We start from the raw sequence: 13,406 nt of genomic DNA, 5'->3' as shown, positions 1-13,406 counted from the left end.
AAGCTGAGAGCCAGAGACAGGCACTACAAGGCAAAGCAGCTGTCTCCTTCCTAGCTGCAGTGTTGGGGAGACAAGTGGGGTGCGGACTGGAGTGCCCTGGCTGACATTGCAGCTGAAGGGGCAGTACCACATGTACTTTGTTATATCAGGAACTAAATCATTTTTAAAAAATAATTCTTCTTTATGTGTGCTTTTGTCGCAAAGGCATGCACAGGCATACTATATTCTTCTTTTTGTTACCGTAAAGTCATCATTTAAAAATTGAAATTGCGGAATTAACGATTTCCATTTACACAGAAATTAAATAAAACTTATTTTGGAAAAGTATCTGTATCGATATTGTAGGTAAAATATGCAAAGCCTAAGCATTGGCTGTAAGATAAGATCTGGGGAATACCTCTCGAAGTACTGTATGTACAGGAATTAAGCTTCAAGATTCTCATCTTAACTTTGTTCAGGGAAACAATCCAAACTAAAGAACGAGGACTTAAATATTAAAGTCAGAGAGATGAAACATTTATACCCAAAGCCCGCGCACGTTTCTTTCAGCAGAATGTAAAACTATTAAAGGCTTCATGAATCGAGTAAAGGAAATTAAAATTTGCTAGGTAAAATTGCAATTCTAAACAATCATGCTGGAAAAATGTATACATGTCAGGGTTTAGTAACCCTTATGTGACCAGATGTCAAGGAGGTCATGTAATAAAGAGTTTTCGATAGCGTTTGAATGCAATTGTAAGGATGGGTTGTAAGCTGCATTCATTATTCATGGCTGCAGCGCAGACTCAGCTAAGGGGCAGATCCTGGCATTCCCTGTTACCAATGCAACAAGTCAGTGGCCTAGTCACTGAAGACTTGTAAACACTGCGATGCCTTCCCAGGAGAGGATTCCCATCTTCCTAAATAACTATATGGATCTGGATCTCACTGACTCCAAACAAAGGATAAACACAGCCAAGACTTTTGTTACTCAGGTGCATCTCCCAGTTTATTATTCAATCAAGAAAGAGGCCTGCTACTTTGGTAAGTAATACCCGACATGTTGAGCTGTTTAAATGAATTCCGTGTTGCGTTACCTAACAACAGACACATTACCTGCAATGGTAACTGCAAACTGTACCTGATTGTCATGGATGCTCCCAGGTTTTATAAAATTGTCCTTGCACATTTTAGCCTCTTGTTTTTAAAACGTGCAAAAACCGTACAATGACTGAGCACTTTTTTGTTGATGTTCATAAAATAATGTCATTTAAAAGGCATTATTTTAGGTTGTAATTTTAGGTGTATGTACAGCCATTTTTTTTTCTTTTTTGTTGTTTTGGATGTAATGGGGAAATAGTAATACCAAGGCCGGATCTTTTTGCGGTCTTTGGGGTTAGTTTCCTAAAGGCAAATAGACTATTTGCATTGCAACAGAAGTTACACTTCCAAACAAAATGCAACTTTTTTTTTGCAAATGATTAGGTATTCTATTCAAAATAAAATGTCACCACATTTACTAAGCTTGGGGCAATACTGACTTGCACAGTGAAAATGAACAGCTTATTTGCCTTTAGAAAATCAATCTTAAAAAAAAAGAAAATAAATCTTTCTCTCCGCTGAGAGATTCTGCTCTGATGATCATTGTCTCCGGAAATCAAGAATTTTACAGTTGTCACAGGAACAAGAAGTGAAAGGAATTTTACCCATGGTGACACCTGCTCTGCTAACAAGGATTTCCCCTCCCTTTGAAAAGATTTCCTCCTAAACTGTGGTGTGCCTTGGGCCCAGGGAAATCATGCTGAAGAGACTCAGAAAAATAACTGGCAGGGGACTTAAATATCTCCTACTTTTTCCAAAACAAAAAAAATTTTGGCTTTACATACACATTAAATGACCAGGTATGAAAAAATGAAAAGTACAATATGTGAATGGCACTTACAACTCTGTAAGTATAGTAGCTACACCCATATAGATACAGATATTTGATATTTATGCAACTTTGATGTGTAGCCTATTGCTCTTAATAAGACAAAAAGAGGTGACAAAATTACATTTCATAATGTTCCCTTTTGGGCTCAATGGACATGTAGTCACTACTTGTATTCTTTTAAAGTTATGCCCCTCAGTTTCCTTTTAAGTATCTTGTTTTATAATAGTTTCTTGCAGCTTTTACATTTTAATGCTAAAGAAACATTTTCTAAATATTTCTTGAACTTTTTTGTGGACACTTCCCTTGAAGTTTGCTCGACAGCGTGTACCAAAATAAGTTATTACTTTTCCCATGCCCTCCTTATGTCTTAATTTGCTACTGCAGCACCTGTGCAAGTTGTGACTTTCTCAAAGATGAAACCTGTTCAGCGTATATATACCTCTCCTATGCCATGTGACAGACTTTGAGCCTGGCAGCTGGTAGCTCAAGTAAGGAGCATGGCACTATGGTAAACAGTAATGATGACTTTGCCCCCTGCATGGCTGGTGTCCGGTTTATACAAGCTGCAACAAAGGCAATGTATAGTTCATACTTAGAAGCATTACCTTACGTGAGCCTTGTCAATCTATGACTTTATAACAGTGATTAAGGGTTTGCGAATTGCACCACATAGCTTAAATCCAAATTTACATTAGGAAGCATCTAGAGCAGCGGTCTCCAAACTTTCCAAAGAGACATTTTAGTGTCCTTCAGACTTTGGGGGGGTGTCAGTGGCCATTGTGCGTAGAAAACGTCCTGGGAGTAAACGATGCTGCATCATTGCTATCAGTGGCAGAGATACTGCCCTATTGTTGGTATCAGGGTAAAGAATAACTTCCAATCATTGGCATCAGTAGGAGCAATAGCGCCCCATTTCTGGTGTCAGTGGGAGGAATGGTGCCCCACTGTTGGTGTCAGTGGGAGGAATAGTGCCTTGTATCAGTGGCAGAAGTAGTTCCTCAGGGGTCGGATAAGGCCACTGATATAGACCCTCATCGATTGCTGTATACAAATCCATATATAAACAGTATGTCACAATCTGTGAAAGTCATGTGTGTTTGAGCTTTGGGGGGGCACACCCTAATGCAATAGGCTGCGCAAACCTATGCTACCAACACAGCTACAGATGATGAAAAAAATACTAAATGGAGGCTCTAACCCTTTTCCATGCAAATCTAAAAAGAAAATTACATGGAGTTTGCAAAGCTACTCAAAGCTTGTTAAAACCTTTTACAAAGCTAGCAGAATCTGATGCTCCTCAAACTATCAATTTCAGCTCATTTCAAAACATGCACATGTGTATGAGACCTGAATGTTTCTATAATTCTTGCGAGTAAAGGACTATGTCACACTGGTGGTTTTGTAGCAGCCAATGAAAGGTGTTTCTGGGATCTGAGTAGTTTGTAATTGTACTGTGCACTTCTGATGTTGGACGTGGTCACCCCTTAAACCCCCACCTGACCAGCTGTCATAACTGATCCTCGGATATATTGCATCTCTAGATTTTATTGTCTCTGAATGGGCTACCCCTAAAATAGTGATGTCATCAGTAACATACTTACATTAAAATGCTTTTATATAGTGTGGGAACTGGATAAGTATAAAAATATTTGACACAAGAATTAAATTAAAACTAATACAAGCAGAGGAGTTCGGCTGTTTGATTCTTAGAATTTTAGGAAACATCTCAAGGTGAAAGACATCCCCTGAGCAAAATGTCTTTGTCACTGCAAACATCTAATGAAAAATCAAAAGAAAAAAAAAAAAAAGATTGTAGGTGACTGGGTCATATTGCCAGCGGCACACATCTCAGGTGCAGATGAAGGTGAGAAAACTTTATAACTAGGCTGAAGATTGCCATATAACTAGATTTCTGACTCGAGGATAAATTTCATTAGAAAGGTTTATCTCATTCTTCTATCACCTCTCCATTATATATTTCCACACATTCCTCTTCATTATAGATTTGGGGGTTTCTTGTTTTGTTTTTGTTTAACTTATAGGTTTTTTGCCAACATGCAGAAAATTTCTCTACAAGTTTCAAAAAGCTGGATAAAAGGAAACGGATTGTTCCATTTTTTTTTTTTTTTTAAATACCATATTCATAATAGTAATAATAATTATGATAATAAATAATTAATAATAGGCCTGCCTAATCTTTAAAGCACATTGGCCATCAATGATCTCTATTGTAAGCGACAACAGGAAGCTAAATTATGATCACAAAGACACCATTTTTAAATAATATCCCATATCTAAACCAGTTTCTAAAATATATATCACATAAGCTTTAACATATTAATGCAATTTCAAAAGTTGTTTTCAATCTTCTTAATATGCAGTTTTCATTAAAAGAATACCTGGTGATCCTCTCAATAAAGTGTAACTTTACCCATAACAAATTGGTAAAAATTAATGTTCTTTAGCATTCCACATTGATAATTATGCTACCAAAATTAGTGTGTGCTGTAAATTGCCTTCACGATTGCTCCTGTTTCTTCTTGCTTCTATCACCGTGGTTTGCAGTACAGTATAGAGAGCAGCTGAACATGTACAGAGCAGAGTAAGACAGTGTATAGGCACTTTGTGTATAGGCACTTTATAACTAATATTTTACATAGCTATACCTGCAGAAGCGGCCAGCCTGAAGTGGTTTAGCAGGACTTAAATTTACTGACTAAAGTTCCACTTTAACCACTTGCCGACCGTATAACTTAGATATACGACCGCAAAGTGGCAAGGTTCTACTGTTTCACGTACCTAGTACGCAATCTGACACTTCCAGGTCTGTGGCGTGCATGATCACACACAGCGGGAGTCCAGCGTCGGGTACTGCGGACTCGATGTCCGCCGGCACTCGCTGATTATTCAGTGCACAGTCTGAATGGCAATCTGCCTATGTAAAGAAGACAGATCACTGTTCTGTCAGTAGGGAAGGCATTGATCCTGTCTTCCTGCAAAGCAGGTACACGGATCTATGCCTTCTCTTAGTAAAAGCACCCCCCTACAGTACACAAGCACTGTCTAGGAACACATTTAACCCTTTAATTGCCCCTGATGTTAAGTTCTTCCCAGCCAGTGCCATTAGTACAGTGACAGTGCACATTTTTTTAGCACTGATCACTGTATTAGTGTCTCTGGTCCCCAAAAAGTGTCAGTTAGTGTCCCATTTGTCTGTCACAGAATCGCAGTCCCACTATAAGTTGTTGATCACCGCCATTACTAGTAAAAGTTAATAAATAAATAAATAAAAATATCCCATAGTTTGTAGAAGCTTTAACTTTTGTGCAAACCAATCGATGTACGCTTTGCAAAATTTGGGGGTTATAGCTCCACAGGACCATGTGCAAAGTCATTTAACTTCGGCATAAATGTGTTTATTTTTCTTTTCAATGATTTTTATTGAAAGTATTCAGAGTACAAATATAAAAAGCAACAATAGAAAACGTTACGTAACAGTATAACAGTCTCAGTGGTCGGCTAGTACAGCCTCAAGCAGACAATCATAAGAAATGCATCGGAAAATTTGCTACATTCAACAAGAGGAACTGTGCGGTGTAAGGGCCCGAAGACTCCCACGCAAGTAGGTATACGGAGACATTGATCCTCAGTGCGCCATAACTCTAAAAGCAAACAATGACGTCTACTGCAAATTGGTAAGCATACAGACTACTACTAGAAAACTGTGCTGAAACCAAATCAAAAGATTGAGCAGCAGCGGGTGACCACTGAGAGAACCTGAGGAAGATAGTCTGCTGGGAGACTAATGTGAAGGATAGAGAGAAAGGAGAAGATAGAGAGAAATGGAAGGAAAAGCAAGGGAAAGAAAAAGAAATGGACCCAACCCCGCTCACCGGACCCCACCCCCAGACTCAATCGGACTCCTCACTCGTTCCCAGTAAGACAGTTGAGCCAAGGTTCCCACACTTTGTCGAATATGTGCATCTTATCATCCAGTTGAGTCGAAAGTCTCTCATTCATCATTATCCAGGATATCTTATGTCTAAGCTGCTCAAACCGCAGGACAGAGACCTCCAAGATCTAGCAATCGTAATTTTGGCCGCAGTAAAAATAAACGTTATGAGCCTTCTCTGTGCCCTGGTCGCTGTGTCCACCTTTCTGCCCAGTAGGGCCTGCTGCGGTGACTTTGTCAGGTTTACCTGCGTAAGAGAGTATATGCAGTTATACACTCTGATCCAGAAGCGTCTCACCTTGGGGTATTGCCACCAAATGTGGAACATAGTACCGACCTGACCACAGCCACGAAAACACTGGGGACGCCCCAGGCACAAAGGATGCTATTCTGTCCGGCACCATGTACCAACGCAGTAGTACCTTATAATTCCCTTCTATGATTGAGGTGTTGATTAGTGATCTGGAGGCCTCCTGAGCCATGGCATGCCAGTCTGCCAATTCAATGGTTTCTTGGACATCAGCTTCCCAACGCTCCATATAAGGAAGTTTCAGAGGCGAGTCCATCAACATATTGTAGATCATGGAAATATAGCCCCACAACTTGTCATGTTTGCGGCACAGAAATTCCATAGAAGTCATGGTGGTCAGGTCAGAGAGGCTAGATAGGGATCGGAGAAAATGATCTATTTGAGTGAACCTAAAATGTTCCGAAACAGGTAATGCATATTTGTCAATCAACTGCTGTTTCTTAAAGCGGAGTTCCGGGCACAGAAATGATTTTTTGCTGAACATACCCCCGGGACAGTCAGGGCTAGCACATTCCACAATGGCTAGCCTCTGATCTGTCCCGGTTCGCACTTACCTTTTAGAAGAAATACTTACTTAGAAAATTTCTTCCACAGCGTTTCCATCTCTGTTGTGGGCAGCTGAAGCCGGCGCGGTCCTCTTCTCTGTCTTCTTCCGCGTCTTCGTGTCCCAGAATGCACTGCACCGGCCCCTCTCGTCACTTCCGGTGCGGCGCCGCATTCCTAAACAGCTTCTGGGCATGCCCAGAAGCTGTTTTGCAGGGGAATGCGGCGTCGCCCGGAAATGACGAGCGGGGCCGGTGCTGTCGCATTGATTCCTGGGAGCTATGACGTTTAGCTCCCAGGAATCATCGCGAGGCAGGAAGTTACGGGGCGAGCCGCGGCTCCGAGGGAGGAAGCAGTCAGAGGTGAGTATTTACGATCTTCAATAAAAAGGTGAGTAAACAAAAAAAATAAAAATAACTATCCAATTCCTTTTCAGGTGAGCTCTACCTAGCGGAGGGGCACAAAAAAAAAAATTGTTTTTGTGCCCGGAACTCCGCTTTAAGAATACCTCTATGATCACAAAAGTCAGCAATGCGGAGCAGTCCTTTATTCATACACCACTGAAACGATCTGGGGGAGAGACCCGGGGGGAACCCGCTATTGGTGAGAATTGGGGCTAAGGGGGCATGGGGAGACCGAAAGCCATGCGATTTAGACAATCGATCCCAGATGGCTAGGGAATGAGACAAGGCTGGACAGAGGATAGGAGGACGATCTCTGGGTGGCAACCACATAATATAAGAGATCTCCTGACCAGAGACAGAGCTAGCCTCCATTCTCATCCAGGCTGCAGGGGACTGATGAGTATGAAATTTCACTAATTGGGCCAGCTGTGCAGCGTAATAATATTTCATCAAGTCCGGCACTCCCAGACCGCCACTGAGTTTAGGCGTGTAAAGCGTTCGCTTGTTCACCCTAGGTCTCTTGTTCCCCCAGATAAATGAGAGAACATGGTTCTGAAATCTAAGCACCTTAGACCTTCTTAGTGCGACAGGTAGTGTGCGAAACATGTGTTTATTTTTCTTTAGGCAAACATATAAAAAATGCTTCCAGCAGCAAAACAAAATGAAACACAAATTGCGCTTGTCTTCAGCACAACAGCATAAATAGGAAAACACGAAGTTCATAGATGGGATTTTACCCCAGGGCTAGCACAGTCCTTGTCTGGCTATCTGGCAGCTTTCAGGACACGAGCAGCACTCCAGCCGGTGTCTTTTTCCAACTCCTACACACACCATCACACCCACTACTGCTTCCTGGAGATTCTCAACCCTGTTTGGACTGGAGTCCCTGTAGTCAGGAGTGGAGGCCCTTTTCCTACCCGAATTTCACTTCAGGGCTTCCAAAATTGCTGGGTCCAAAATACCTCTCTAGTAATACAGAGAGGACTGCGAGTTAGTCCTCTCCTTCACATGGCTACCAGTGGTGGCTGGTGTTTCATCGGTTAGGAGGGGCGGAAGACTGACCTGGCCATGGACCCCCCGCCCCCGTCACTCCAGAGTCCAGTCCACACCATTCCCCCCCTCCCCCGGGCGCCAGACTGACGGGTGGCAACGGCTTCCCCCTCAGTCTTCTCCATATCCCCTCTTGGCGGCCATCTCCTCCCTCCTCCTCCACCAATAGGATGCCTTCTCCTTTGGCCATTTGGGAAACAGGTCTCAGGACCCGCTTCCTGATTGGCCGGGAGGAGAATCAGTGTGGCAGTAGCACCCAAGAATTTCTCACCGTCACAGGTGAGTACCCACACACTTCCCTTAAAGGGACCATAACCCAAACACTGGTGCCACATTGCACTCGTTCAGGACCCAAGCCTGGCAACCTGTACAGCTTATTGTAGCAGAATACATATTGGTCTAAATTGATGAAGAAATTAGTTTTTTTACATTGATGTGTTTTATAGAAGAAAGTAAAAAATATTAGGTTTTTTTCAAAGTTTTCAGTCTTTCTTTGTTTAAAGCAAAACAAAAAAAACCCGCAGAGGTGATCAAATACCACCAAAAAAACAGCTCTATTTGTGGAAACAAAGTACATAAATTGTATCTGGGTACAGTGCCGCACAATTGCTCAATTGTCAGGTAGAGTAACGAGGTGCTGTATCGCAGAAAAATGGCTGGTCATAAAGGGGGTAAATCTTCCGGAGGGCAAGTGGTTAAGGTCCTTGTTTGGGTACTTCATCATGTAGGGTGACAGTTCTCTCCCAATTGCGCACATCTCCCATGTGCTGCCCTGGTTGACCCTACAAGTGACCATGCCAATACAAATTTACAGAGACATGCTTTACCGTTGTCCCTGCAAAAACAATGATGTGCATCTAATGGGAGGGTGTGCATGTAGAAAGGAAAAGATTGAAAGATGCTTACAAACATAGGCGTACGTCAGTATACTTCCTATGCAACAATAGTTGTTCAATATTGCCATCAAAAGGAACTTTACATTCCCTATTTTAGTTTAACCACTTCAATACCGGGCACTTTTACCCCATGCCTGCCCAGACCAATTTTCAGCTTTCATTGCTGTCACAATTTGAATGACAATTACTCAGTCATGCAACACTGTACCCAAACAAAATTTGCATTATTTTTTTTCTCACACGAATAGAGCTTTATTTTGGTTGTATTTAATCACCACTAGGTTTTTTTTTTTGCAAAGTGAAAAAATAGAGAAACATTTTGGGAAAAAAAAAACACTTGTTTTAATTTCTATTTTAAAATTGTGCAAATAAGTAATTTTTGTTCATTAATTTGGGCCAAAATTAATACTGATACATATCTTTGGTAAAAATAACTGAAATTAGTGGATATTATTTAGTCTGTGTGAAAGTTATAGAGTTTACGAGCTATGAAGTAAATCATTAAAAATTGATTACACCTGATCACACCCGATGTACTGACGGCCTATCTCATTTCTTGAGGCCCTGAAATGTCAGGACAGTACAAATACCCCCCCAATGACCCCTTTTGGAAAGCAGACAGTCTAAGGTATTTAGTAAAAGGTATGGGGAGTTTTTGGAAGTTGTCATTTTTTAATTTAATTTTTTGCCACAATTCTTGGGAAAATTAAGAAATTATTATTATTATTATTTTCTTTTTTTTTTTTTTTTACCCGAAATGATCATTATAACAAGTTATTTCCCACACACAGCATAGGCATACTTGCATTTACACCTCAAAACACATTCTGATACTCATCCTGATATTCTATGAGGCATAATAAGTCATTTTTCTCCACAAGTTTTTGGAAAATGTGGAAAGAAAATGAAAACGTTTTTATAAGTTGTCAATTCATAAGAAATAGCATGTACATAGCAAAAATGACACCCCTAAATACATTCTGCTACTCCTCCTGAGTATGGCAATACCACATGTGTGAGACTTTTACACATTCTGGCCACATACAGAGGCCCAACATCCAAGTAGCACCTTCAGGCTTTCTAGGAGCATAATTTACACATCTCATTGCCTGACTACCTAGCACAACTTTGAAGGCCCTAGAGCACCAGGACAATAGAATTACCCACAAAATGACCCCATTTTGGAAAGCAAACACCCCGATGTGTATTCTATGAGGCATGGGCTGCATATAGGTACTCAGGTATTCTGATGGGCTGCAGATAAGTACTTGGGTACTCTGATGGGCTGCAGATAGTTACTTCAGTACTCTGATGGGCCGGAGACAGGTACTCTGGTACTCTGATGGGCTGGAGACAGGTACTTAAGTACTCTGATGGGTTGCAGATATGTACTTGGGTACTCTGATGTGCTGGAGACAGGTACTTGGGTACTCTGATGGGCTGTAGATAGTGTAAGGGTTTCACTCAGTGGTAGGCGTGGATGACCCCTTGGGGGGATGCGTTTACACAGTAAGATAGCCGACAAGTGGTTGCAAACAACAGTTTGGTTTATTCATGCCATTTTCTTCACCAGACTGCATGCAGCAAAACAGCAAAATAAAATAAAACACCAAAATAAATCCTTGCCTCTGTGGGCGGCTACCTTCTCACACTGGAACCTACCTAAGAGTCTGTCTCCAACCTACTGTTGGGCAGACTTGGCTGATCATACAGCAGACACTATATAGTCCATTTATTTTCTCTTCTCACAGCACATGTTCATTGGACTCTTCACATTGAACATGTCCCTTTTCCTCTTCACATTGAACACAGTTCATCTATTTCTTCCCACATAGAAATAGTTCAAGACCTCACCTTGAGTAGCCTTCGGTCTTACATAATTTCCCCTTCACACAGGAAATGTCCATTGGTTTCTAGAAACGATCCAAAACCTCACTTCGAGTAGTCTTCACACTGGTTACCCTCCTCATCGCTTCCGGAGGTCTTCCCCATGCTCACACAGCTTTCAGGGGGCACACGTCTGTCTGTCCTCCTCTCCCAGCCCACACGGTGACAGGAGGCAGCAGTCCTTCTCCCAGGCTTCCTCAGCGTCGGGAGGCACACATCTGTCTGTCCTCCTCTCCAGCCCACACGGCGACAGGAGGCAGCAATCCATAGACTTCCTCTGGACAAATTATAGAGGCCTTCATTTCCTCATTCCGAACAGCTGAAGGCCTTTCAACTTCTTTACACCTTCCTACTGCCTTTGGCAGCCGACACCCTATAGTAATTGGTGAACTTTCCAAACCAGGTGGGAATGTGTCTCCTCTCTGTGACTACATCCCCAGATTTACCTGACTTCCTGTCACAATAGGTACTTGGGTACTCTAATGGGCTGGAGACAGATGCTCAGATACTCTGATGGGCTTCATATAGGTCAGGTACTCTGAGCTGGATATAGGTACGTGGGTACTCTGATAGGCTGCAGATAGGTACTCGGGTACTCTAGGCTCGAGACAGATACTCGGGTACTCTGAGCTGGAGACAGGTACTTGTGTACTCTGATGGGCTGGAGATAGGTACTCGGGTACTCTGGTCTAGAGACAGATACCCAGGTACTCAATGGGCTGGTGACAGGTACTTGGGTACTCTGATGGGCTGGTGTAATGTATTCAGGTACTCTGATGAGCTGCAGATAGGTACTCGGGTACTCTGGGCTGGAGACAGTTACTTGGGTACTCTGTTGTGTTGGTGACAGGTACTTGGGTACTCTGATGAGCTGGAGACAGGTACTCAGTACTCTGATAGGCTGGTGACAGGTACTTGGGTACTCTGGGCTGAAGACAGGTACTCAGGTACTCTGTTGGGCTGATGAGCTGGAGACAGGTACTCGGGTACTCTGATGGGCTGGTGACAGGTACTCGGGTACTCTGATGGGCTGGGGACAGGTTCTTGGGCACTCTGAGGGGCTGGAGACAGGTACTTGGATACTCTGACGGGCTGCAGATAGGTACTCGGGTACTCTGGGCTGGAGACGGGTACTCGGGTATTCTGATGAGCTGGAGACAGGTACCCAGATACTCAGATAGGCTGGTGACAGGTACTCGAGTATTCTGATGGGCTGATGCCCGGTGCTCTGATGGGCTTGTGACAAGCCCTTTTTTTATTTTGGGGCAATCGGGGCACTTTATAGAAGCCTGCCCAGAGGAAGAGAGTGTTCTTGCTGGCGTCATTTTACTATGCGCTGGTAGGGAACTGGTTAAGACAGAATAATATTTATTGTCAGATGTTATAACTTGTGCACTTGTAAAATAGATGCATGCCTAAATCTTTTAGTAGGGAAACCCTAAGGAAATAGGTCATAGTCAGTCTATCTCCAGGGTTAAGTGTTACAACTGCAGGAACCAGATAATGAAAATCATTAATTAAGAAGATAAAGCATTATGAAGTGGATTATGAAAGATTTCTTTTTTTAACTTAGGCTTCCATATCAAGTTAAATGTTAGTCATTTTAGCTAATATAAAGCTAATGAGCATTCCATTAATCATTGTGGCATCAGGTTTATTTTTCATCATCCGAAAAAGGTAAATGGAAGTTTTACCACTGCTTAGCAATCGCTCATCTCAGCACAGAGGGAGATTTAGCCTGGTCGGATGTTTTCTATTTTTAATTTAAAACTCTTCCCAAATACAACCTGCTTAACCACTTATGGACCAGACCTTTTTCTGACACTTGTTGTTTACAAGTTAAAATCTGTATTTTTTTGCTAGAAAATTATTCAGAACCTCCAAACATTATACTTTTGTTTTTCACAGAGAACCTAGAGAATAAAATCGAGATTGTTGCAATACTTTGTCACACCTTATTTGCGCGGCAGTCTTACAAATGCAATTTTTTTGTGGAAAAAAAATAAACTTTTTTAATTAAAAAATAAGAAAACAGTAAAATTAGCTCAATTTTTTCCTATAATAAGAAAGAGAATGTTACACTGAGTAAATTGATACCTAACATGTCATGCTTCAAAATTGCGCACACTCGTGGAATGGCGACAAACTTTGGAACTTAAAAATCTCTATAGGCAACACTTTAAACATTTCTACAGGTTACCAGTTCAGCATTACATAGGAGGTCTAGGGCTTCAATTATTGCTCTCGCTTGAACGATCGCGGTGATACCTCACATGTGTGGTTTGAACAACGTTTACATATGTGTGCATGGCTTGCGTATGCGTTCACTTCTGCGCGCAAGCTCGGAGGGATGGGGCGCTTTACATTTTTTTATTATTTATTTTAACTTTTATTTTTATTTTTTTTACACTGTCCCTTTGAAAACATTTTTTGGTCACTTTTATTCCTATTA

General features: G+C 41.8%; 1 protein-coding gene across 1 annotated transcript in view; it reads left to right on the top strand.

Annotated features, from left to right (window-relative positions):
• The first annotated feature begins 834 nt into the window (after positions 1 to 834).
• Positions 835 to 13,406, top strand: part of LOC309564701 ((E2-independent) E3 ubiquitin-conjugating enzyme FATS) — a 243,939-nt gene continuing 231,367 nt past the window's right edge. The window contains exon 1 of the mRNA XM_082269373.1: positions 835 to 1,023. Within this exon, the coding sequence (XP_082125499.1) occupies positions 870 to 1,023 (154 nt within the window). The 5' untranslated portion in view covers positions 835 to 869. The remainder of the gene's footprint in view (positions 1,024 to 13,406) is intronic.

This window comes from Pelophylax lessonae (assembly GCF_965119305.1).
Source record: "Pelophylax lessonae genome assembly, chromosome: 9".
Classification (NCBI taxonomy): Eukaryota; Metazoa; Chordata; class Amphibia; order Anura; family Ranidae; genus Pelophylax; species Pelophylax lessonae.
Note: the sequence above shows the minus strand (reverse complement) of the source record. Positions and strands in the feature narration are given on the sequence as shown.